At 47.9% G+C, this 27,159-nt stretch overlaps 1 protein-coding gene across 2 annotated transcripts in view; it reads left to right on the top strand.

Moving 5' to 3' along the window:
• LOC120028263 (RNA-binding protein Musashi homolog 2-like) overlaps window positions 1-27,159 on the top strand; it is a 323,422-nt gene that overhangs the window by 239,473 nt on the left and 56,790 nt on the right. For both annotated transcript variants that reach the window (XM_038973438.1, XM_038973439.1), the window contains exon 9: window positions 23,917-24,031. In XM_038973438.1, the coding sequence (XP_038829366.1) occupies window positions 23,917-24,031 (115 nt within the window). The remainder of the gene's footprint in view (window positions 1-23,916; window positions 24,032-27,159) is intronic.

The raw sequence follows: 27,159 nt of genomic DNA on the forward strand, positions 1-27,159 counted from the left end.
CTACTACTCTGCTCTTCCTTCTTAGTCAACACTACCACTACTACTCTACTCTCTCTTCTTAGTCAACACTACCACTGCTACACTACTCTGCTCTCCCTTCTTAGTCAACACTACCACTACTACTCTGCTCTTCCTTCTTAGTCAACACTACCACTACTACTCTGCTCTTCCTTCTTAGTCAACACTACCACACTACTCTCTCTTCTTAGTCAACATTACCACTACTACACTACTCTCTCTTCTTAGTCAACACTACCACTACTACTCTACTCTCTCTTCTTAGTCAACACTACCACTTCTACACTACTCTGATCTCCCTACTTAGTCAACACTACCACTACTACACTACTCTCCCTCCTTAGTCAACACCACCACTACTACTCTGCTCTTCCTTCTTAGTCAACACTACCACCACTACACTACTCTCTCTTCTTAGTCAACACTACCACTACACTACTCTCCCTTCTTAGTCAACACTACCACTACACTACTCTGATCTCCCTACTTAGTCAACACTACCACTACTACACTACTCTCTTTCCTTAGGCAACACTACCACTACTACTCTGCTCTTCCTTCTTAGTCAACACTACCACTACTACTCTGATCTCCCTCCTTAGTCAACACTACCACTACTACTCTACTCTCCCTTCTTAGTCAACACTACCACTACTCTACTCTGCTCTTCCTTCTTAGTCAACACTACCACTACTACTCTACTCTCCCTTCTTAGTCAACACTACCACTACACTACTCTGCTCTTCCTTCTTAGTCAACACTACCACTACTACTCTACTCTCTCTTCTTAGTCAACACTACCACTACTACTCTACTCTCCCTTCTTAGTCAACACTACCACTACACTACTCTGCTCTTCCTTCTTAGTCAACACTACCACTACTACTCTACTCTCTCTTCTTAGTCAACACTACCACTACTACTCTACTCTCCCTTCTTAGTCAACACTACCACTACACTACTCTGCTCTCCCTTCTTAGTCAACACTACCACTACTACACTACTCTCTTTCCTTAGGCAACACTACCACTACTACTCTGCTCTTCCTTCTTAGGCAACACTACCACTACTACTCTGCTCTCCCTTCTTAGTCAACACTATCACTACTACTCTACTCTCTCTTCTTAGTCAACACTATCACTACTACACTACTCTCCCGGCTTAGTCAACAGTACCACTACTACACTACTCTGATCTCCCTCCTTAGTCAACACTACCACTTCTACACTACTCTGATCTCCCTCCTTAGTCAACACTACCACTACTACACTACTCTCTCTTCTTAGTCAACACTACCACTACTACACTACTCTCTCTTCTTAGTCAACACTACCACTACTACTCTACTCTCCCTCCTTAGTCAACACTACCACTACTACACTACTCTCTCTTCTTAGTCAACATTACTACCACTACACTACTCTGATCTCCCTCTTTAGTCAACACTACCACTACTACACTACTCTCTATTCTTAGTCAACACTACCACTACTACTCTACTCTCCCTCCTTAGTCAACACTACCACTACTACACTACTCTCTCTTCTTAGTCAACATTACCACAACTACACTACTCTGATCTCCCTCCTTAGTCAACACTACCACTAATACACTACTCTGATCTCCCTCTTTAGTCAACACTACCACTACTACACTACTCTCTATTCTTAGTCAATACTACCACTACTACTCTACTCTCCCTCCTTAGTCAACACTACCACTACTACACTACTCTCTCTTCTTAGTCAACATTACCACAACTGCACTACTCTGATCTCCCTCCTTAGTCAACACTACCACTACTACACTACTCTTCCTTCTTAGTCAACACTACCACTACTCTCCCTCCTTAGTCAACACTATCACTACTACACTACTCTCCCGGCTTAGTCAACAGTACCACTACTACACTACTCTCTCTTCTTAGTCAACACTACCACTACTCTCCCTCCTTAGTCAACACTACCACTACTACTCTACTCTCTCTTCTTAGTCAACACTACCACTACTACTCTACTCTCTCTTCTTAGTCAACACTACCACGACTACACTACTCTCCCGGCTTAGTCAACATTACCACTACTACTCTGCTCTTCCTTCTTAGTCAACACTACCACTACTAAACTACTCTCCCTCCTTAGTCAACACTACCACTACTACACTACTCTCTCTTCTTAGTCAACACTACCACTACTACACTACTCTCCCTCCTTAGTCAACACTACCACTACTACACTACTCTGATCTCCCTCCTTAGTCAACACTACCACTACTACACTACTCTGATCTCCCTCCTTAGTCAACACTACCACTACTACACTACTCTCTTTCCTTAGTCAACACTACCACTACTACTCTGATCTCCTTCCTTAGTCAACACTACCACTACTACACTACTCTTCCTTCTTAGTCAACACTACCACTACTGCACTACTCTTTCCTTAGTCAACACTACCACTACTACACTACTCTCCCTCTGTAGTCAACACTACCACTACTACACTACCCTACTCTCTTTCCTTGGTCAACACTACCACTTCTACACTACACTACTCTCCTTAGTCAACACTACCACTTCTACACTACACTACTCTCCTTAGTCAACACTACCACTACTACTCTACTCTTCCTTCTTAGTCAACACTACCACTACTACTCTACTCTCCCTTCTTAGTCAACACTACCACTACACTACTCTGCTCTCCCTTCTTAGTCAACACTACCACTACTACACTACTCTCTCTTCTTAGTCAACACTACCACTACTACACTACTCTCTCTTCTTAGTCAACACTACCACTACTACACTACTCTCTCTTCTTAGTCAACACTACCACTACTACACTACTCTCTCTTCTTAGTCAACACTACCACTACTACACTACTCTGATCTCCCTCCTTAGTCAGAAGTACCACTACTACACTACTCTCTCATCTTAGTCAACATTACCACTACTACTCTACTCTCTTTCCTTGGTCAACACTACCAGTAGTACACTACTCTCTTTCCTTGGTCAACACTACCACTGCTACACTACTTTTCCTCCTACCCTACTACACTACTCTACTCTTCCTTCTTAGTCAACACTACCACTACTACACTACACTACTCTGATCTCCCTCCTTAGTCAACACTACCACTACTACACTACTCTCTCATCTTAGTCAACATTACCACTACTACTCTACTCTCCTTCCTTAGTTAACACTACAACTATTACACTATCAATCAATCAATCAATCAATCAATCAAGTTTATTTTATATAGCCCTTCGTACATCAGCTAATATCTCGAAGTGCTGTACAGAAACCCAGCCTAAAACCCCAAACAGCTAGTAATGCAGGTGTAGAAGCACGGTGGCTAGGAAAAACTCCCTAGAAAGGCCAAAACCTAGGAAGAAACCTAGAGAGGAACCAGGCTATGAGGGGTGGCCAGTCCTCTTCTGGCTGTGCCGGGTGGAGATTATAACAGAACTATGCCAAGATGTTCAAAAATGTTCATAAGTGACAAGCATGGTCAAATAATAATCATGAATAAATGTCAGTTGGCTTTTCATAGCCGATCATTAAGAGTTGAAAACAGCAGGTCTGGGACAGGTGGCGGTTCCATAACCGCAGGCAGAACAGTTGAAACTGGAATAGCAGCAAGGCCAGGCGGACTGGGGACAGCAAGGAGTCACCACGCCCGGTAGTCCCGACGTATGGTCCTAGGGCTCAGGTCCTCCGAGAGAAAGAAAGAGAGAAGGAGAAAATTAGAGAGAGCCAAGATTTTCAAAATGTTCATAAATGACAAGCATGGTCAAATAATAATCAGGAATAAATGTCAGTTGGCTTTTCATAGCCGATCATTAAGAGTTGAAAACAGCAGGTCTGGGACAGGTAGGGGTTCCGTAACCGCAGGCAGAACAGTTGAAACTGGAATAGCAGCAAGGCCAGGCGGACTGGGGACAGCAAGGAGTCATCATGCCCGGTAGTCCTGACGTATGGTCCTAGGGCTCAGGTTCTCAGAGAGAGAGAAAGAAAGAGAGAACGAGAGAATTAGAGAGAGCATACTTAAATTCACACAGGACACTGGATAAGACAGGAGAAGTACTCCAGGTATAACCAACTGACCCTAGCCCCCCGACACATAAACTACTGCAGCATAAATACTGGAGGCTGAGACAGGAGCGGTCAGGAGACACTGTGGCCCCATCCGAAGATACCCCCGGACAGGGCCAAACAGGAAGGATATAACCCCACCCACTTTGCCAAAGCACAGCCCCCGCACCACTAGAGGGATATCTTCAACCACCAACTTACAATCCTGAGACAAGGCCGAGTATAGCCCACAAAGATCTCCACCACAGCACAAACCAAGGGGGGGCGCCAACCCAGACAGGAAGATCACGTCAGTAACTCAACCCACTCAAGTGACGCACCCCACCTAGGGACGGCATGAAAGAGCACCAGTAAGCCAGTGACTCAGCCCCTGTAATAGGGTTAGAGGCAGAGAATCCCAGTGGAGAGAGGGGAACCGGCCAGGCAGAGACAGCAAGGGCGGTTCGTTGCTCCAGAGCCTTTCCGTTCACCTTCACACTCCTGGGCCAGACTACACTACACTACACTACACTACTCTCCCTCATTTGTCAACACTACCAAGAGAGTAGTGTAGTAGTGGTAGTGTTGACTAAGAAGGAAGAGCAGAGTAGTAGTGGTAGTGTTGACTAAGGAGAGTAGTGTAGTGTAGAAGTGGTAGTGTTGACCAAGGAAAGAGAGTAGGGTAGTAGTGGTAGTGTTGACTAAGTAGGGAGAGTAGAGTAGTAGTGGTAGTGTTGACTAAGGAGGGAGAGTAGAGTAGTAGTGGTAGTGTTGACCAAGGAAAGAGAGTAGTGTAGTAGTAGTAGTGTTGACTAAGGAAAGAGAGTAGGGTATTAGTAGTAGTGTTGACTAAGGAAGGAGAGTAGGGTATTAGTAGTTGTGTTGACTAAGGAAAGAGAGTAGGGTATTTGTAGTAGTGTTGACTAAGGAAGGAGAGTAGGGTATTAGTAGTAGTGTTGACTAAGGAAGGAGAGTAGGGTATTAGTAGTAGTGTTGACTAAGGAAGGAGAGTAGAGTATTAGTAGTAGTGTTGACTAAGGAAGGAGAGTAGGGTATTAGTAGTAGTGTTGACTAAGGAAGGAGAGTAGGGTATTAGTAGTAGTGTTGACTAAGGAAGGAGAGTAGGGTATTAGTAGTAGTGTTGACTAAGGAAGGAGAGTAGGGTATTAGTAGTAGTGTTGACTAAGGAAGGAGAGTAGGGTATTAGTAGTAGTGTTGACTAAGGAAGGAGAGTAGGGTATTAGTAGTAGTGTTGACTAAGGAAGGAGAGTAGGGTATTAGTAGTAGTGTTGACTAAGGAAGGAGAGTAGGGTATTAGTAGTAGTGTTGACTAAGGAAGGAGAGTAGGGTATTAGTAGTAGTGTTGACTAAGGAAGGAGAGTAGGGTATTAGTAGTAGTGTTGACTAAGGAAGGAGAGTAGGGTATTAGTAGTAGTGTTGACTAAGGAAGGAGAGTAGGGTATTAGTAGTAGTGTTGACTAAGGAAGGAGAGTAGGGTATTAGTAGTAGTGTTGACTAAGGAAGGAGAGTAGGGTATTAGTAGTAGTGTTGACTAAGGAAGGAGAGTAGGGTATTAGTAGTAGTGTTGACTAAGGAAGGAGAGTAGGGTATTAGTAGTAGTTTTGACTAAGGAAGAAGAGTAGGGTATTAGTAGTAGTGTTGACTAAGGAAGGAGAGTAGGGTATTAGTAGTAGTGTTGACTAAGGAAGGAGAGTAGGGTATTAGTAGTAGTGTTGACTAAGGAAGGAGAGTAGGGTATTAGTAGTAGTGTTGACTAAGGAAGGAGAGTAGGGTATTAGTAGTAGTGTTGACTAAGGAAGGAGAGTAGGGTATTAGTAGTAGTGTTGACTAAGGAAGGAGAGTAGGGTATTAGTAGTAGTGTTGACTAAGGAAGGAGAGTAGGGTATTAGTAGTAGTGTTGACTAAGGAAGGAGAGTAGGGTATTAGTAGTAGTGTTGACTAAGGAAGGAGAGTAGGGTATTAGTAGTAGTGTTGACTAAGGAAGGAGAGTAGGGTATTAGTAGTAGTGTTGACTAAGGAAGGAGAGTAAGGTATTAGTAGTAGTGTTGACTAAGGAAGGAGAGTAAGGTATTAGTAGTAGTGTTGACTGAGGGACATTAGTGTAGTATATTACTGCAGCAACAGGAAGTGCAGCAACAGAAAATTTAAATTATTGTGTGGATTGTAATTAATGGACATTTTTATAGGGGTTCATACATGTTTAGTTAGGGCAAATCAAGTCTGACATTTTCAAGTGGAAATTACAAACTTTAAGATCCTTTATAAACCTCAAACAACTGGGTGATGAAATTCAGGTCTTACGTTATGTAGTAGTTCCCTGACACCCAGTCTCAGCCCCCCAGACAGACCCACAGACAGACCCAGTCTCAGCCCCCCAGACCCACAGACAGACCCACAGACAGACCCCCAGATCCACAGACAGCTCCCCAGACCCACAGACAGACCCACAGAGAGACACAGCAGCCGTCCAACCACAGATACAGCACAGATATTGACTTTCACATGATAGTGCATCAAATGCTCTCATTGTTCAGCCAAGCCCCATGTGCCCATCGACTGGCTGTATTAAATTGGGCTTTGGGGGAATTGCATGCATTGTTTGCATCTTTTGGGGAGGTTAAATAAGAGAGAAGGATGAGAAAAATGAATATTTCCATCCCCGGCCTGCTTCAGTATTACCAGCTCCTGTCTCCATAAAATGATAACTCTGTTTGTGGAGCTTCCTGGTTGCTGAGGTGTTGGAGGAGCAACTGGGAAATAAATGACTGAGAGAAGGTATGAAAAGTGGGATGAAGCGGAAGAATGTTTTGTGCGAAAAAGCGGTGTTGGATGGAGTCCCGCATCCTCTCTTTCTTCCCTCTTCTAATCTCTGATGCGGTTTTCAGAGTTTCTCTTTGCCAAAAGGATAAAAGCTATCTTGGAGGCATCGTCTGCTAGCAGCCTGCGCATTTGTGTGCGCGTGTATGTACGTGCGTCTGTGTGCGTGTGTATTTGACTAATATCCAGCAATAACATTATAATGATTATGTTGTAAATGGCACACCCTTGGAAGTGTCCACCAGGCCGTAGCCCTCGTGCAAGAGATGCTTTACAGCCACCATTTCACAAACCCACCATCTGTGCACCCTTAACCCTCAGCTTTTAAGAGGGAAGGGGGCCCATCTCAGTCTCCATCTGTACTTCCTGTGTGGAGCTATCAGGCATGACCCAGGCATTGACTCCTCTCCTCTCCTAGTGAGTGGTTCTGACTGGGACTTACAGGACTCTGCATCAAGAGATGATGTTACCAGGCATCAGTGGCTCAGTGCCAGTATATGGGTGAGGCCCTACTCTGAATGCCAGCCACTCTGGGCCGAACCTGTTTGATACCCACTCTGGGTAGCAGTGGTGTAAAGTACTTAAGTAAAAATATTTTAAAGTACTACTTCAAATTAAATGTTATAGGTCACATACATGTGTTTAGCAGATGTTATTGCGGGTGTAGCATGATGCTTGGGCTTCTAGCTCCAACAGTGCAGTAGTATTTAACAAGTAATATCTAACAATTTCACGACAATACACACAAATCTAAAGTAAAGGAATGGAATTAAGAATATATAAATATTTGGACGAGCAGTGTCAGAGCAGCATTGACTAAGATACAGTAGAATAGAATACAGTATATACAGTTGAAGTCGGAAGTTTACATACGCTTAGGTTGGAGTCATTAAAACTCGTTTTTCAACCTCTCCACAAATGTCTTGTTAACAAACTATAGTTTTGGCAAGTCGGTTAGGACATCTACTTTGTGCATGACACAAGTCATTTTTCCAAACATTGTTGACAGATTATTTCACTTATAATTCACTGTATCACAATTCCAGTGGGTCAGAAGTTTACATACACTAAGTTGACTGTGCCTTTAAACAGCTTGGAAAATTCCAGAAAATTATGTCATAGCTTTAGAAACTTCTGATAGGCTAATTGACATCATTTGAGTCATCATTGAGTTCATCCTTGGGAGCAATTTCCAAACACCTGAAGGTACCACGTTCATCTGTACAAACAATAGTACGCAAGTATAAACACCATGGGACCACGCAGCCGTCATACCGCTCAAGAAGGAGACGTGTTCTGTCTCCTAGAGATTAATGTACTTTGGTGAGAAAAGTGCAAATCAATCTCAGAACAACAGCAAAGGACCTTGTGAAGATGCTGGAGGAAACAGGTATAAAAGTATCTATATCCACAGTAAAATGAGTCCTATATCGACATAACCTGAAAGGCCGCTCAGCAAGGAAGAAGCCACTGCTCCAAAACTGCTATAAAAAAGCCAGACTACGGTTTGCAACTGCACATGGGGACAAAGATTGTACTTTTAGGAGAAATGTCCTCTGGTCGGATTAAACAAAAATAGAACTGTTTGGCCATAATGACCATCATTATGTTTGGAGGAAAAAGGGAGAGGCTTGCAAGCCGAAGAACACCATCGCAACCGTGAAGCACGGGGGTGGCAGCATCATGTTGTGGGGGTGTTTTGCTGCAGGAGGGACTGGTGCACTTCACAAAATAGATGGCATCATGAGGATGGAAAATGATGTGGATATATTGAAGCAACATCTCAAGACATCAGTCAGGAAGTTAAAGCTTGGTCGCAAATGGGTCTTCCAAATGGACAATGACCCCAAGCATACTTCCAAAGTTGTGGCAAAATGGCTTAAGGACAACAAAGTCAAGACATTGGAGTGGCCATCACAAAGCCCTGACCTCAATCCTGTACAACAATTGTGGGCAGAACTCAGTTACACCAGCTCTGTCAGGAGGAATTGGCCAACATTCACCCAACTTATTGTGGGAAGCTTGTGGAAGGCTACCTGAAACGTTTGACCCAAGTTAAACAATTTAAAGGCAATGCTACCAAATACTAATTGAGTGTATGTAAACTTCTGACCCATTGGGAATGTGATGAAATAAATAAAAGCTGAAATAAATCATTCTCTCTACTATTATTCTGACATTTCACATTCTTAAAATAAAGTGGTGATCTTAACTGACTTAAGACAGGGAATGTTTTACTGGGATTAAACGTCAGGAATTGTGAAAAACTGATTTTAAATGTATTTGGCTAAGGTGTATGTAAACTTCCGACTTCAACTGTACATATGAGATGAGTAATGCAAAATATGTAAACATTATTAAAGTGACTAGTGTTCCATTATTAAAGTGGGAAGTGATTTAAGTAGTTTTTTGGGGTATCTGCACTTTACTATTCATATTTTTTACAACTTTTACTTTTACTTCACTACATTCCTAAAGAAAATAATGTACTTTACCTCATACATTTTCCCTGACACCCAAAAGTACTCGTTACATTTTGAATGCTTAGCAGGACAAAAAATGGTTCAATTGACACACTTATCAAGAGAACATCCCTGGTCATCCTTACTGCCTCTTATCTGGCAGACTCACTAAACACAAATGCTTTGTTTGTAAATGGTGTTGGAGTGTGCCCCTGGGCATGTGTACATTTTAAAAACAAGAAAATGATGCTGTTTGGTTTGCTTAGTATAAGGAATGTTTTATTATTCATACTTTTACATTTAAATATCCTAGCCCTGACAGAGCTCTGACATGTGGAGAGGCTGAGAAAGGAAGAGAGGACAAATAGAGCGGTGAAGGAAAACTCTGAATAGGCTTTTTGTATTCCTCTTCAGAATGGACAGACTGGAGTTCTGGTCCAAAAACTGCTGCCCAGGTTTGACTGACTGCCTGGATTTGTGTCAGTCTCTTTAGCCCTGACACTGACACCCCTTTCACACTCTCTCCAAATCGCTTCATACAAAACCAAGACCAAGCCTTATCCCCCCCCAAATGTTTTATATATCCTTTGTCCGGTAGTACTCGCTGAGCTTTGCTGCTTTATTGTGCTGTGACGGTAGAATATAGGTGTTTAACTGGAGTGTGGGGCGCGCAATAAAGCTGCCCCGCCACTCAGGATAGTGTTTAAAGGCCTGGTCGAGGCAGACTGAACCGTGCAGCTTTTGAACACACGTAGAGGAGTGGATCGATCCTGGCCTGGGATAAACCCTCCCTCAGGTACCACCGAGACAGGAAAACTTAGAGAGAAAACACAGTCTACTGTAGCAGTGCTCTTTCGTAGATGCACAAATTAGGTAATTATACCCTATCCTTTCTTTCAACGGATCTGAACTGGATGTGAGACTAGCGGTGAGGGTTGTATGTTAACTGTCCATTCTTACACCGTCCTCATAGATGTCAACATTTAACTGCTTTGGTTTCACTGATTGACCAAACTCAGCCTTGGGTATGCAAGGACCTCACTCTTCTCTCTGCTGGTGTCTCTGTGCTGTCTGCACCAATAGCTAACAGCCCCCCTAGACCTGTAGACCTGCTACATGTGCCCAGGCAATACTGCTGGCCCCTCTCCATAATCCCCATGCCCCCCATGCTGCCCCCGTGTAGCCCCCCATGCTGCCCCCATGTAGCCCCCTATGCTGCCCCCATGTAGCCCCCCTGCCAGTACAGATGTACCCTGGCTCATTCCCATCACGCCGCACGTCTCTTCCCTCCAGCCCCCTGCCTGCCCCCGGAGGCCCCCTGCGCCAGCCCACTGCGGCGCTAGCCCATTAGCATGTATGATAAGTGCCTAGCATGTCGGCGGGCCAATTTAAAGGCTGGCTCTGCCATGCCAGGGCTCTGGCCTGCAATATCATTGGGAGATAATCTACCGCTGTGAGGGAGAAAGTGGCAGCTCGGGGCGTGCATAAAATCACTCTTATTTGCTCCTTCTCCCTCTCTTCTCTTTCTTCCTTCTGGCTGTTAACACCACCACTTCTTCTGATGACACTGGGAACATGGCAGAAACACCCAAGGGAGGGAGGGAAGTGTTTGTGTGTGTCAGAGGAGGGGCAAGGCAGAGGGGACATGACATGATTCTATGAGTGTTTCCATAGTTGATATATCCCTCAGCCCATTTAATCCCATTAGGTGACATGTTAAGTTGATTCTTCCTGTCTCTCTCTCTGTATGTATTTACTCAGCTCTCTCTGTCCAGGAGGATGTGCATGGCTAAGACTCTCTCTCTCTCCCCCTGTCTGTCTGTCTCTCTCTCTCTCTCTCTCTCTCTCTCTCTCTCTCTCTCTCTCTCTCTCTCTCTCTCTCTCTCTCTCTCTGTGTGTCTCTGTCTCTCTGTCTCTCTGTGTGTCTCTCTCTCTCCCCCTGTCTGTCTTTCTCTCTCTCTCTCTCATCATTCATCATACACTTCAACTATGACAGACAAAATGAGGGAAAAAAATCCAGAAAACCACATTGTAGGATTTTTTATGAATTTATTTGCAAATTTTGGTGGAAAATAAGTATTTGGTCACCTACAAACAGGCAAGATTTCTGGCTCTCACAGACCTGTAACTTCTTCTTTAAGAGGCTCCTCTGTCCTCCACTCTCTACCTGTATTAATGGCACCTGTTTGAACTTGTTATCAGTATAAAAGACACCTGTCCACAACCTCAAACAGTCACACTCCAAACTCCACTATGGCCAAGACCAAAGAGCTGTCAAAGGACACCAGAAACAAAATTGTAGACCTGCACCAGGCTGGGAAGACTGAATCTGCAATAGGTAAGCAGCGTGGTTTGAAGAAATCAACTGTGGGAGCAATTATTAGGAAATGGAAGACATACAAGACCACTGATAATCTCCCTCGATCTGGGGCTCCACGCAAGATCTCACCCCGTGGGGTCAAAATGATCACAAGAACGGTGAGCAAAAATCCCAGAACCACACGGGGGGACCTAGTGAATGACCTGCAGAGAGCTGGGACCAAAGTAACAAAGCCTACCATCAGTAACACACTACGCCGCCAGGGACTCAAATCCTGCAGTGCCAGACGTGTCCCCCTGCTTAAGCCAGTACATGTCCAGACCCGTCTGAAGTTTGCTAGAGAGCATTTGGATGATCTAGAAGAAGATTGGGAGAATGTCATATGGTCAGATGAAACCAAAATAGAACTTTTTGGTAAAAACTCAACTCGTCGTGTTTGGAGGACAAAGAATGCTGAGTTGCATCCAAAGAACACCATACCTACTGTGAAGCATGGGGGTGGAAACATCATGCTTTGGGGCTGTTTTTCTGCAAAGGGACCAGGACGACTGATCCGTGTAAAGGAAAGAATGAATGGGGCCATGTATTGTGAGATTTTGAGTGAAAACCTCCTTCCATCAGCAAGGGCATTGAAGATGAACCGTGGCTGAGTCTTTCAGCATGACAATGATCCCAAACACACTGCCCGGGCAACGAAGGAGTGGCTTCGTAAGAAGCATTTCAAGGTCCTGGAGTGGCCTAGCCAGTCTCCAGATCTCAACCCCATAGAAAATCTTTGGAGGGAGTTGAAAGTCCGTGTTGCCCAGCAACAGCCCCAAAACATCACTGCTCTAGAGGAGATCTGCATGGAGGAATGGGCCAAAATACCAGCAACAGTGTGTGAAAACCTTGTGAAGACTTACAGAAAACGTTTGACCTCTGTCATTGCCAACAAAGGGTATATAACAAAGTATTGAGATAAACTTTTGTTATTGACCAAATACTTATTTTCCACCATAATTTGCAAATAAATTCATTAAAAATCCTACAATGTGATTTTCTGGATTTTTTTTCTCATTTTGTCTGTCATAGTTAAAGTGTACCTATGATGAAAATTACAGGCCTCTCTCATCTTTTTAAGTGGGAGAACTTACACAATTGGTGGCTGACTAAATACTTTTAGTCAGCCACCAATAGAGGGTGGGGCTTAAGCTGCATCCCTGTCTCACTCCCCGGCCCTGTGGAAAGAAATGTGTGTTTTTTTTGCCAATTTTAACCGCACACTTGTTGTTTGTGTACATGGATTTTATAATGTCGTATGTTTTTCCCCTAACACCACGAGTCTGCTGCTGTTGACGCGTATCCCACGGTAGCTATTGAGGTCAAATTTGTCTCCACTTTTGTGGATTGGGGTGATCAGTCCTTGGTTCCAAATATTGGGGAAGATGCCAGAGCTGTGGATGTTAAAGAGTTTAAGTATAAGTCTCTCTCTCTCTCTCTCTCTCTCTCTCTCGCTCTCGCTCTCGCTCTCTCTCGCTCGCTCGCTCGCTCTCTCTCGCTCTCTCGCTCGCTCGCTCGCTCGCTCGCTCTCTCTCGCTCTCTCTCTCTGCCTATGTGTTTACACACGGCAGCACTGCAGTATTTTAGAGTAGGTTAAGCTAACAGAGGTGAATTGAGATATTTTAAAAGATTACAGTAATTCAGCCAATTGTATTGGAGCATGCCATTTCCAAAGTGCTCTTTCAGACCAGACATGTCACAACGGAGAGAGGAGGAAATCCAGTTCTTAGAAAGGGGGAATGAAAGTAGGGCAGGGGGGTTGAAGAGAGTAAGCGATACATAAAGTAGAATTTCCTGTACATAACTGACAAAAGGGCAGAACACCAGTGAAAATGGCATGGTAAAGCTAACAGGGTTTTATGACCTCCTAACTGTAGTTGATGTAACGCATAAAGAAAAGAAAGCAGTAAAGTGGAGGGGAGATGCAGGGGAGATGGCTCCCTCTGCTCGCTTCACCCTGCCAGACCCCTCTGTAATCTATAGCCAAGACACACACACACACACACTGCCTGAAGAAGAGCCCAACAACACACACACACATGCAATGCAGGTACGTACACACACACATTTTTATTTGCTCTAAAGCGCTTTCCTCTCGCAAACGCCACAGTGAAAATAGATGTTCTGTTTTGGAAGCATAAATAGCCTCTGTTTTTTTCACTGCAGATATAGATTTGTGTGTCAGGCAAAATAGCTTTAAGTGTATTAATAATGTACAGGGGCTCCCCATGCCTCCCATGTAATCTAATTCAACTTGCCATGAATTATGACTCCGTGTTAAGTTCAGGGTTCTGCCGTCAGGCAACGGATCAGATTTCTCTTTTCTTCTCTATCTCTCTTACTCTCTCACTCTCTCTCTTACTCTCTCTCTCTCTCTCTCTCTCACCACAAATACGATAGAACAGCTTTTCTGTGACCTTTTCCAATGGTGGGGGTCATGGTTGGGGGATGTGAGTAGACTAATGGCAGTGCTGTGCTGTTAGGTATCGGGATACAGAGACAGAGAAAGGCCTGAGATCTCTGTGGTAAAACAGGCATTTCACTGCTTACATTTTAGTGTGTTCACAAATTGAGTGGTTACTGTACATGTCTTTTTATAGCCCTGCTCAGATAATAATAGTCAAAACAGGCCATCTGATGTGACCACTGTTGTCATGTTTGCCTCTGTTATGTTGATGTTCTGGTTTTGGGTTTAAGTGCCTTTCGTTCTCTTGCCTGGAGTGACTGTACTGTTGTATTGAGGGATGAGTCACTCTGCCAGCCAGGCACTGCACTCTGCAGCACTGCAGTTCTGGGGAGGAAGACAGGGGAAGAAGAGATGTGAGAATTAATCAGTTCTGTGAACGAGGCAACTTCTCTCCTCTCCTTTTGTCTCCCTCACACCTGTCTGTCTGTGTCTGTCTGTCTCTGTGTCTCTGTCTGTCTGTGTCTGTGTCTGTGTCTGTGTCTGTGTCTTGGTCTGTGTCTGTGTCTGTGTCTTGGTCTGGTCTGTCATCAGGCCCGTCAGAGGAAGTGCCTGCTCTTAAATTTGCTGGAGGAAACAAAATGTGGCTCTAAAGAAGGTTGGTTCCAGGCGTTATGGCAGTCAGGGAAAGTGACAGTGTTCTTTCTGAACTGGATCGTTCTAAAAGAGAGAACGTGCTGATGTCCCAGCTCTGTCACTTTTAGAAATGTATACTTTTACATAGTTTAATATGAAGGAGGCTTTGATCCTGACTAATATGAGCTGGAATATTGTCAACATATGGGAATCTACGTGGGCAAGTGGCACTTAGCAACAGAAAAATGATTGCTCTTCTGTAATTGTTTCCTTGCAGAATAATTGTTCTTTAGTAGGGGTTGTTTGTAACTGCAGTCACATTGTCACAATAGGGAGATTGTTGGTGTTAAAAGAGCTGGTTAGCATTAAAAACGCGTCCCAACTCTCATGCGTTAAAGCTCATGATGAGAGAGGGGGGAGAGGAGGGGAGAGGTAGGGAGGAGGGAGAGGAGTCGAGGGGAGGAGGGTGTTCTCTAATTACCCCCCCCCCCTCCCCCCCGCAGAAGGAGACTGGCAGGTAGCATCTGCCCCCCACAGCTCCCTGCCCTTCACAGCTCCCTGCCCTCTGGTCCTGGGTGGACCTGTCAATCAAACCACTCTGACAGGTCTGTGCATGTGTGCGCCGAGATGCTCTACTCACAATAATGTCATTATGAATAGATTAGGCAAATGGATGCTTGTATAAATAACATGTTGGAATTAGTTACTGATAAAAAAAAAAATGTATTCACTCTTTAAACATTTTGATCACAACACAAGAAGAATGTTTTATATTGCCCTGGAAATGTCTGGAAATGTATCTGGTTACGACAAATCATCCGACCTGCTTCTGTACATCATCTCTGCCTTTTGATTATTTTATTTCATGATGACTACTGGACATTTGTCTAAAGTTTACAGACAGATGGAAGACGTTGTCATGATCGTCTTGCTGTGAGAGATTGGACCAAGGCGCAGCGTGTGCAAAATACATCTTCTTTATTTTAAGAAGAGAGAAAAAACAAACAAGAAACGAACAACTAATCACGAACTAACAAAATAACAAAACTGACGACCGTGAAGCTATAAAGACAGATAGTGCTGACACAAACACTACACATAGACAATTACCCACAAACAGCTAAAGCCTATGGCTGCCTTAAATATGGCTCCCAATCAGAGACAACAATAACCAGCTGTCTGATTGAGAACCAATTCAGGCAACCATAGACTTTCCTAGACACCTACACTGAACACTAACCCATCTACTCTATTTAACCCCCTAAACCATACAACACCCTAGACAATACAAAAACACACAAACTTCCCCATGTCACACCCTGACCTAACTAAAATAATAATGAAAACAAAGATAACTAAGGCCAGGGTGTGACATAACCCCCCCCCCTTAAGGTGCGAACTCCAGGCGCACCAGCATAAAGTCTAGGGGAGGGTCTGGGTGGGCGTCTGTCCACGGTGGGGGCTCTGGCACTGGTCGTGGTCCCCACCCCACCATAGTCACTACCCGCTTTCGTAGCTTCCTCCAAATGGCCACCCTCCACATTAACCCCACTGGATTAAGGGGCAGCACCGGACTAAGGGGCAGCACCGGACTAAGGGGCAGCACCGGACTAAGGGGCAGCACCGGACTAAGGGGCAGCACCAGGATAAGGGGCAGCACCAGGATAAGGGGCAGCACCAGGATAAGGGGCAGCTCCGGACTGAGGGACGGCAGCTCCGGACTGAGGGACGGATCCTGGCTGGATGGCGGATCCTGGCTGGCTGGCTCTGGCGGATCCTGGCTGGCTGGCGGATCCTGGCTGGCTGGCTCTGGCGGATCCTGGCTGGATGACGGCTCTGGCGGATCCTGGCTGGATGACGGCTCTGGCGGATCCTGGCTGGATGACGGCTCTGGCGGATCCTGGCTGGATGACGGCTCTGGCGGATCCTGGCTGGACGGCTCTGGCGGATCCTGGCTGGACGGCTCATGGCTGGCTGACGGATCTGGCTGCTCATGGCTGGCTGACGGATCTGGATGCTCATGGCTGGCTGACGGATCTGGCTGCTCATGGCTGGCTGACGGATCTGGCTGCTCATGGCTGGCTGACGGATCTGGCTGCTCATGGCTGGCTGACGGATCTGGCTGCTCATGGCTGGCTGACGGATCTGGCTGCTCATGGCTGGCTGACGGATCTGGCTGCTCATGGCTGGCTGACGGATCTGGCTGCTCATGGCTGGCTGACGGATCTGGCTGCTCATGGCTGGCTGAAGGCTCTGGCTGCTCATGGCTGGCTGAAGGCTCTGGCTGATCCTGTCTGGCGGAAGGCTCTGGCTGATCCTGTCTGGCGGAAGGCTCTGGCTGATCCTGTCTGGCGGAAGGCTCTGGCTGATCCTGTCTGGCGGAAGGCTCTGGCTGATCCTGTCTGGCGGAAGGCTCTGGCTGCTCCTGTCTGGCGGAAGGCTCTAGCGGCTCCTGTCTGGCGGAAGGCTCTAGCGGCTCCTGTCTGGCGGAAGGCTCTGGCGGCTCCTGTCTGGCGGACGACTCTGAAGGCTCATGGCAGACGGGCGGCTTTGCAGGCTCAGTACAGACGGGCGGCTTTGAATACTCAGTACAGACGGGCAGTTCATGCGGCGCTTGGCAGACGGACAGTTCAGACGGCGTTGGGCAGACGGGCAGTTCAGACGGCGTTGGGCAGACGGGCAGTTCAGGCGCCGTTGGGCAGACGGGCAGTTCAGGCGCCGTTGGGCAGACGGGCAGTTCAGGCGCCGTTGGGCAGACGGGCAGTTCAGGCGCCGTTGGGCAGACGGCAGACTCTGGCCGGCTGAGACGCACTGTAGGCCTGGTGCGTGGTGCCGGAACTGGAGGTACCGGGCTGAGGACACGCATCTCAGGGCTAGTGCGGGGAGAAGGAACAGGGCATGCTGGACCCTGGGGACGCACATTAGGCCTAGTGCGTGGTGCCGGAACTGGTGGTACCGGGCTGAGGACACGCATCTCAGGGCTAGTGCGGGGAGCAGCAACAGGACGCACAGGACTCTGGGGACACACAGGAGGCTTGGTGCGTGGTGTAGGCACTGGTGGTAAAGGGCTGGAGACACGCACCATAGAGCTAGTGCGTGGAGGAGGCACAGGGCTCTGAAGACGCACAGGAAGCCTGGTGCGTGGTGTAAGCACTGGTGGTACTGGGCTGGAGCGGGGAGGTGGCGCCGGAAATACCGGACCGTGCAGGCGTACTGGCTCCCTTGAGCACTGAGCCTGTCCAACCTTACCTGGTTGTATGCTCCCCGTCGCCCGACCAGTGCGGGGAGGTGGAATAACCCGCACCGGGCTATGTAGGCGAACCGGGGACACCATGCGTAAGGCTGGTGCCATGTAAGCCGGCCCGAGGAGACGCACTGGTGGCCAGATGCGTTGGGCCGGCTTCATGACATCCGGCTCAACGCTCAATCTAGCCCGGCCGATACGTGGAGCTGGAATGTACCGAACCGGGCTATGCACGCGTACAGGAGACACCATGCGCTCTACTGCGTAACACGGTGTCTGCCCGTACTCTCGCTCTCCACGGTAAGTACAGGGAGTAGGCGCAGGTCTCCTACCTGACTTCGCCACACTCCCTTTAAGGCCCCCCCCAAGAAATTTTTGGGTTGTACTCACGAGCTTCCAGCCTTGCTTCCGTGCTGCCTCCTCATATCGCCTCCTCTCGGCTTTAGCTGCCTCCAGCTCTTCACGAGGGAGGCGATATTCTCCCGGTTGTGCCCAAGGTCCCTTACCATCCAGTATCTCCTCCCATGTCCATGAATCCTGTGTAGGTGGGTCCTGTTGCCGCTTGACACGCCGCTTGGTCCTAGATTGGTGGGTAATTCTGTCACGATCGTCTTGCTGTGAGAGATTGGACCAAGGCGCAGCGTGTGCAAAATACATCTTCTTTATTTTAAGAAGAGAGAAAAAACAAACAAGAAACGAACAACTAATCACGAACTAACAAAATAACAAAACTGACGACCGTGAAGCTATAAAGACAGATAGTGCTGACACAAACACTACACATAGACAATTACCCACAAACAGCTAAAGCCTATGGCTGCCTTAAATATGGCTCCCAATCAGAGACAACAATAACCAGCTGTCTGATTGAGAACCAATTCAGGCAACCATAGACTTTCCTAGACACCTACACTGAACACTAACCCATCTACTCTATTTAACCCCCTAAACCATACAACACCCTAGACAATACAAAAACACACAAACTTCCCCATGTCACACCCTGACCTAACTAAAATAATAATGAAAACAAAGATAACTAAGGCCAGGGTGTGACATAACCCCCCCCCCTTAAGGTGCGAACTCCAGGCGCACCAGCATAAAGTCTAGGGGAGGGTCTGGGTGGGCGTCTGTCCACGGTGGCGGCTCTGGCACTGGTCGTGGTCCCCACCCCACCATAGTCACTACCCGCTTTCGTAGCTTCCTCCAAATGGCCACCCTCCACATTAACCCCACTGGATTAAGGGGCAGCACCGGACTAAGGGGCAGCACCGGACTAAGGGGCAGCACCGGACTAAGGGGCAGCACCGGACTAAGGGGCAGCACCGGACTAAGGGGCAGCACCGGACTAAGGGGCAGCACCAGGATAAGGGGCAGCACCAGGATAAGGGGCAGCTCCGGACTGAGGGACGGCAGCTCCGGACTGAGGGACGGATCCTGGCTGGATGGCGGATCCTGGCTGGCTGGCTCTGGCGGATCCTGGCTGGCTGGCGGATCCTGGCTGGCTGGCTCTGGCGGATCCTGGCTGGATGACGGCTCTGGCGGATCCTGGCTGGATGACGGCTCTGGCGGATCCTGGCTGGATGACGGCTCTGGCGGATCCTGGCTGGATGACGGCTCTGGCGGATCCTGGCTGGACGGCTCTGGCGGATCCTGGCTGGACGGCTCATGGCTGGCTGACGGATCTGGCTGCTCATGGCTGGCTGACGGATCTGGCTGCTCATGGCTGGCTGACGGATCTGGCTGCTCATGGCTGGCTGACGGATCTGGCTGCTCATGGCTGGCTGACGGATCTGGCTGCTCATGGCTGGCTGACGGATCTGGCTGCTCATGGCTGGCTGACGGATCTGGCTGCTCATGGCTGGCTGACGGATCTGGCTGCTCATGGCTGGCTGAAGGCTCTGGCTGCTCATGGCTGGCTGAAGGCTCTGGCTGATCCTGTCTGGCGGAAGGCTCTGGCTGATCCTGTCTGGCGGAAGGCTCTGGCTGATCCTGTCTGGCGGAAGGCTCTGGCTGATCCTGTCTGGCGGAAGGCTCTGGCTGATCCTGTCTGGCGGAAGGCTCTGGCTGCTCCTGTCTGGCGGAAGGCTCTAGCGGCTCCTGTCTGGCGGAAGGCTCTAGCGGCTCCTGTCTGGCGGAAGGCTCTGGCGGCTCATGGCAGACGGGCGGCTTTGCAGGCTCATGGCAGACGGGCGGCTTTGCAGGCTCAGTACAGACGGGCGGCTTTGAATACTCAGTACAGACGGGCAGTTCATGCGGCGCTTGGCAGACGGACAGTTCAGACGGCGTTGGGCAGACGGGCAGTTCAGACGGCGTTGGGCAGACGGGCAGTTCAGGCGCCGTTGGGCAGACGGGCAGTTCAGGCGCCGTTGGGCAGACGGGCAGTTCAGGCGCCGTTGGGCAGACGGGCAGTTCAGGCGCCGTTGGGCAGACGGCAGACTCTGGCCGGCTGAGACGCACTGTAGGCCTGGTGCGTGGTGCCGGAACTGGAGGTACCGGGCTGAGGACACGCATCTCAGGGCTAGTGCGGGGAGAAGGAACAGGGCATGCTGGACCCTGGGGACGCACATTAGGCCTAGTGCGTGGTGCCGGAACTGGTGGTACCGGGCTGAGGACACGCATCTCAGGGCTAGTGCGGGGAGCAGCAACAGGACGCACAGGACTCTGGGGACACACAGGAGGCTTGGTGCGTGGTGTAGGCACTGGTGGTAAAGGGCTGGAGACACGCACCATAGAGCTAGTGCGTGGAGGAGGCACAGGGCTCTGAAGACGCACAGGAAGCCTGGTGCGTGGTGTAAGCACTGGTGGTACTGGGCTGGAGCGGGGAGGTGGCGCCGGAAATACCGGACCGTGCAGGCGTACTGGCTCCCTTGAGCACTGAGCCTGTCCAACCTTACCTGGTTGTATGCTCCCCGTCGCCCGACCAGTGCGGGGAGGTGGAATAACCCGCACCGGGCTATGTAGGCGAACCGGGGACACCATGCGTAAGGCTGGTGCCATGTAAGCCGGCCCGAGGAGACGCACTGGTGGCCAGATGCGTTGGGCCGGCTTCATGACATCCGGCTCAACGCTCAATCTAGCCCGGCCGATACGTGGAGCTGGAATGTACCGGACCGGGCTATGCACGCGTACAGGAGACACCATGCGCTCTACTGCGTAACACGGTGTCTGCCCGTACTCTCGCTCTCCACGGTAAGTACAGGGAGTAGGCGCAGGTCTCCTACCTGACTTCGCCACACTCCCTTTAAGGCCCCCCCCAAGAAATTTTTGGGTTGTACTCACGGGCTTCCAGCCTTGCTTCCGTGCTGCCTCCTCATATCGCCTCCTCTCGGCTTTAGCTGCCTCCAGCTCTTCACGAGGGAGGCGATATTCTCCCGGTTGTGCCCAAGGTCCCTTACCATCCAGTATCTCCTCCCATGTCCATGAATCCTGTGTAGGTGGGTCCTGTTGCCGCTTGACACGCCGCTTGGTCCTAGATTGGTGGGTAATTCTGTCACGATCGTCTTGCTGTGAGAGATTGGACCAAGGCGCAGCGTGTGCAAAATACATCTTCTTTATTTTAAGAAGAGAGAAAAAACAAACAAGAAACGAACAACTAATCACGAACTAACAAAATAACAAAACTGACGACCGTGAAGCTATAAAGACAGATAGTGCTGACACAAACACTACACATAGACAATTACCCACAAACAGCTAAAGCCTATGGCTGCCTTAAATATGGCTCCCAATCAGAGACAACAATAACCAGCTGTCTGATTGAGAACCAATTCAGGCAACCATAGACTTTCCTAGACACCTACACTGAACACTAACCCATCTACTCTATTTAACCCCCTAAACCATACAACACCCTAGACAATACAAAAACACACAAACTTCCCCATGTCACACCCTGACCTAACTAAAATAATAATGAAAACAAAGATAACTAAGGCCAGGGTGTGACAGACGTAAACTTAGAAAACCACAGACTCAAACACCAGAGAATCACACACTGTCAAACTCTATCCTCTCTCCTCCCTCATCTTTCTCCACTGCCCTGATAAGAACGCCGGCCATCCCTCCACCCCTCACTCCCCCACACCATTAACGGCCTTCATATTTTCATTAAGAGCTGAAGGACCTCATCAGCACTGGTTGAAACCTGAGCCAACCATGTAATTAGTTAAGTAATAACAGGGAAGCGCCCATCAAGCCTCTTAACTAACGGGCCCTGGCCCCACCGCTCCGCTGGCGCTGATGACACCCACCCCGATCACGACCAGCTCTCCACGGCCATTAGCCAGCAGCGGGCAGAGACCCACCACTGCTCCCCTTGCCCACTACGCCTGCCCCCCTCTTCACACGCCTGATGGTGATATAATTATAGACAGCTACTCTGTTTTAGGACCATTGTGTTTAATTAGAGGCTAAGATGAAGGTTAGCATGGCCTCTAGCATAGCCTCTGTCTGTTCTACCATTGTGTTTAATTAGAGGCTAAGATGAAGGTTAGCATGTCCTCTAGCATAGCCTCTGTCTGTTCTACCATTGTGTTTAATTAGAGGCTAGGATGAAGGTTAGGATGGCCTCTAGCATAGCCTCTGTCTGTTCTACCATTGTGTTTAATTAGAGGCTAGGATGAAGGTTAGCATGGTCTCTAGCATAGCCTCTGTCTGCTCTACCATTGTGTTTAATTAGAGGCTAGGATGAAGGTTAGCATGGCCTCTAGCATAGCCTCTGTCTGTTCTACCATTGTGTTTAATTAGAGGCTAGGATGAAGGTTAGCATGGCCTCTAGCATAGCCTCTGTCTGTTCTACCATTGTGTTTAATTAGACGCTAGGATGAAGGTTAGCATGGCCTCTAGCATAGCCTCTGTCTGTTCTACCATTGTGTTTAATTAGAGGCTAGGATGAAGGTTAGCATGGCCTCTAGCATAGCCTCTGTCTGTTCTACCATTGTGTTTAATTAGACGCTAGGATGAAGGTTAGCATGGCCTCTAGCATAGCCTCTGTCTGCTCTACCATTGTTTGTGTTTACAATGTATTGATTGAAGGATAATGATGACACGGGCATAGCCATTGAAACAAATAAATGTACGTTAATAACACAATGGCCTTGGTGTGTTTTAGGATGCTTTTGATAGCCCTGGTATAAGAGCAATAAGCATTGTTTTAGGAGGATGGAATGTCAGTCAGCAAAGCGGTGTGTGTGTGTGTGTGTGTGTGTGTGTGTGTGTGTGTGTGTGTGTGTGTGTGTGTGTGTGTGTGTGTGTGTGTGTGTGTGTGTGTGTGTGTGTGTGTGTGTGTGTGTATAGATGGGGGGAGCAAATGTAAATGGCAGCACAGGCGATGGAGGTGTGTATGTGTTGGGGGGGTTAATAGTGCCCTGGGGTGGAAGCAGTCGTGGGGAGAGAGAGAGCATTCTGCAAACTTTACCTGGAGATGCAGCAGCCCTGCTCGCTTCAGCAAATAGACATAAAACAACAAGCAAACATGGGGGCTCATTTCAGCTGTGAGGAGATGGGAAGGAAACGCAAGGATCCCTCCTCTGTTCTTCATTTAGCCCAAAATGAAAGATGTTAGGTTTGATGGTCTTCTAGGTCTTCCACTTGATGGCAGTACTCTGAAAGCCCTGTGTGACATGGGGTCAACACTTCCATATTCCTTTCATGTATTTCAGTGCCTACAGTATGTACTGTATGTTCATCTCAAGTACAGTAAGACGTCTTTTCACGTATGACTGATATGTGTCTCGTTGTCTGTCCTGAAACCTCGGACACTTGCCATATTCCTTGAATGTATTCAATGTCTATATATGTATTGTCTATGTTCATCCTGTGTACTGTGAGAGAACTTGTCACTGATGTACGTCTCGTTGTGTCCTGTCCACAGGTAGAATGCAAGAAGGCCCAGCCCAAGGAGGTGATGTTCCCGCCAGGTACGCGAGGCAGGGCCAGGGGCCTGCCCTACACCATGGATGCCTTCATGCTGGGGATGGGCATGCTGAGTGAGTACACTTGGATTGGTGCAAGACATATTTTCAGAATGAATGGGGCCTTATGGTAATATTGACAAAACACAATATGGCAATTAGCAAAAGTAGCCCACCAACATGTCCCAAGTGACCCTTACCAAGACTTTAACATTACCATTGTTTCTAGTGCTGTGGCAGGACAGGAAGGGCACTCTCCACCGCTGACATGTTCTCTCACACTGTCTGATACCAACACCAACTCTGTTACCAATCCTGATTCTGGCTCTGATAGTGCTAGTGATTTCTGCCTGACACGGAGACTCTCAGCCACTTACTATCTATAGGAATGTAACTAACAGGACACGCTCCCCAAAACACAATGAAGGAATAACAAGGCAAGGGAAATACAGTCAAATGACTCCTACAAGTTTGCTGCCATTTACAAACATCAGCTAGACTAGAGCTCATTCCAGGAAATGCTGCCAGCAATGGTCTCCTGGAGACTCCACCGTCACCTTCCTCCCTCCTCACAACTACACAAAGACCCCCTCCCTCACAGCCGTTCACTTAGCGTGTTCCCCCATTTTCATGTAGATTTGACAAGGAAAAGACAGGAAACAAGGATCCTGAGAAGGTCCCCCACCCCGCTGTACCCCCCCCCCCCCCCTTCCAGCTCCCTCCTCCCTTCTCCATCTCTCCTCAGAGCTTCAGCCCAGCGTTAGTGACAAGAGATAATTACTGTTAGATTGATCGTCTGCTCAAAGTAACTGAAGCAAATAAATAGTTTGATGCTGGGTGCTGAATCCGAATGACGGCTAATGGAAGCTGCAGGATAGGTTGCCCTGCCCGTAATTTGGCTTGATGAAGCATCCTCATAGGGGCTTGCATGAAATATTCTATTGATATTCAGACAGTCCCGTTACCATATCCACTGCCTCGAACCACCCACCCACCCCCCCAAACCCCCGTTCTCCCAGCCCCCAAATTCATCCAAGCAGGGCTATGCATTACAGAAGTAAATGAAGAGGAAAATTGAAGTAATGTTAAATTATAAATGTATGATTTCATCTGCCAGACCTCAAGATTGCTGAATAATAGGGTATGGATATCACAGGGTTTCATCTGTTGGGGGGATGAGAGGAGAGGAGGGCTTGTCTCCTACTATAGTTCATCAACATCATTCATTCTCCAACTTCTCCACCACAAACCTCCAGCTGTAGTTCCTCTGAAGTCTGCTGGAGGCACCAAACTCTAACTCAGCCTGGTTGGTTTGGTATAGTTGTGTCAAGTTTCTCTACAGGTGGCAGTGATTTTGTCAATGCCCTATCAACAGACACGGTTTAGAGCAGGGTTATCCAACCGTGTTCCTGGAGAGCTACCCTCATGTAGGGGTTCGCTCCAACCCTAATTTAGCGCACCTGATTCTAATAATTAGCTGGATGATAAGTTGAATCAGGTTAGTTACAACTGGGGTTGGAGTGAAAACCTACAGGAGGGTAGCTCTCCAGGAACAGGGTTGGAGTGAAAACCTACAGGAGCGTAGCTCTCCAGGAACAGGGTTGGAGTGAAAACCTACAGGAGGGTAGATCTCCAGGAACAGGGTTGGAGAGCCCTGTTTTAGTGTAATATGAAGAGACTCCACAAGAATCTGGTGAACATAATCAGATTTATCGCTGATCAACCTGACAAAATGTGAAGCAAATGGAAAGAGTGCATAGAAGAGGAGAAGGAGAGATGTGTGAGAAGCAGGGAAGGAGAGGATGGAGAGAGAGGGAGTATTGAACTGAAACTCCTTATCTAAATGAAATTGGAAAAGCAGGACAGCGAAACATTCCGTTCGCTAATTTGCATACAAAAATCAACAAGGCTCATTATTTAAGGAACCCTAATTCCTTACTTGCCAAAATCTCATTAACACCCCCCCCCAACCCCCACACGGTTCGCTTTGTTTACCACACCTAATCGAGCCATTTATCTTTATTGTGTTAGGGCCTGCATGTATGTTTGCTAAAATTAATACACATTTAAAGCCTTTGCAGAGTGCGGCTTTACCAGATGCATAATTGATTTTAAAGTGAATCTGAACTGTTGGGCCATAAAAAAGGGCATTAGTATGCATATTAATACACGGGCCCTGAGGCTTTGCGCCAGCTAGTGGGGCCAGATACAGCGTTTATTTACTGAGGTATACACCGAGAGATATGGTGAGAGGAAGACAGGAGAGACGGAGGAGAGGAGCCAGAAAACATGTCAGACGAATCACTTCCTATCTCCTGTGTGTGTGCGTGCATGTGTCGACGCACGGTCTTGTTGGCCACTGCCTACGCCATGCCTCGTTTCGACAGCCAGACCCCCCCCCTCTCCCCTCGATCCCCCTGTTTCCATGTCTTCATCCCCTCTTGTCTGGATGTCTTTGTCTAGCCTAGCTCCGCCTCCTGGAGGAAAGCAGAAGCACACTGTGATCCTCTCACCAATAGGCAGAGCGAAGTACACACACTCACTCACTCACTCACTCACTCACTCACTCACTCACTCACTCACTCACTCACTCACTCACTCACTCACTCACTCACTCACTCACTCCTCTCCTCTCCTCTCCTCTCCTCTCCTCTCATATCAGCCCAACTCTATTGTTGTGCAAAGACATTGTTTTTTTCACCTGGAAAAATGTCTGTGAGACAGGCTCCTATGTCTCCCAGTTCATCATTGTTGCTTTCCAATATGCACAACAAGGATGTGATGCCTGAGGAGTAAATATGTGTTCATTTAAAGGGTGGAGTCTCTGTGTGTGTTTCATTATGCAGGCCTGGGTAGCTGTGTTCTAGTGTATTCATGTGGCTGTATAATTCATCGTAGCCTAACGTTTGCAGACAGCAGAGCCGAGGAGGAGAGAATTAGTGTATGTGTTAATGTGTACATCTGTATGTCTCTAGAAACAATGGATTATGACTGAGAGTGTGCATGAGTGCCTGCAAATCTGTGTGTTAATGTCTGTGCGTGTTCTTGCAGACAACAGCAAGCACTGATAGGCTGAGTTGAGCACAGACCTTGAGGCTGCACGACAGTTACCGGCTGACAACATTTCATGACCACCACAGCCCTAGCTGGGCTGTTGTTTGTTTTGCTGACGAGGCATGGCTACCAGCAACACAGACACACAC

Source organism: Salvelinus namaycush, chromosome 34, assembly GCF_016432855.1.
Source record: "Salvelinus namaycush isolate Seneca chromosome 34, SaNama_1.0, whole genome shotgun sequence".
Lineage (NCBI taxonomy): Eukaryota > Metazoa > Chordata > Actinopteri > Salmoniformes > Salmonidae > Salvelinus > Salvelinus namaycush.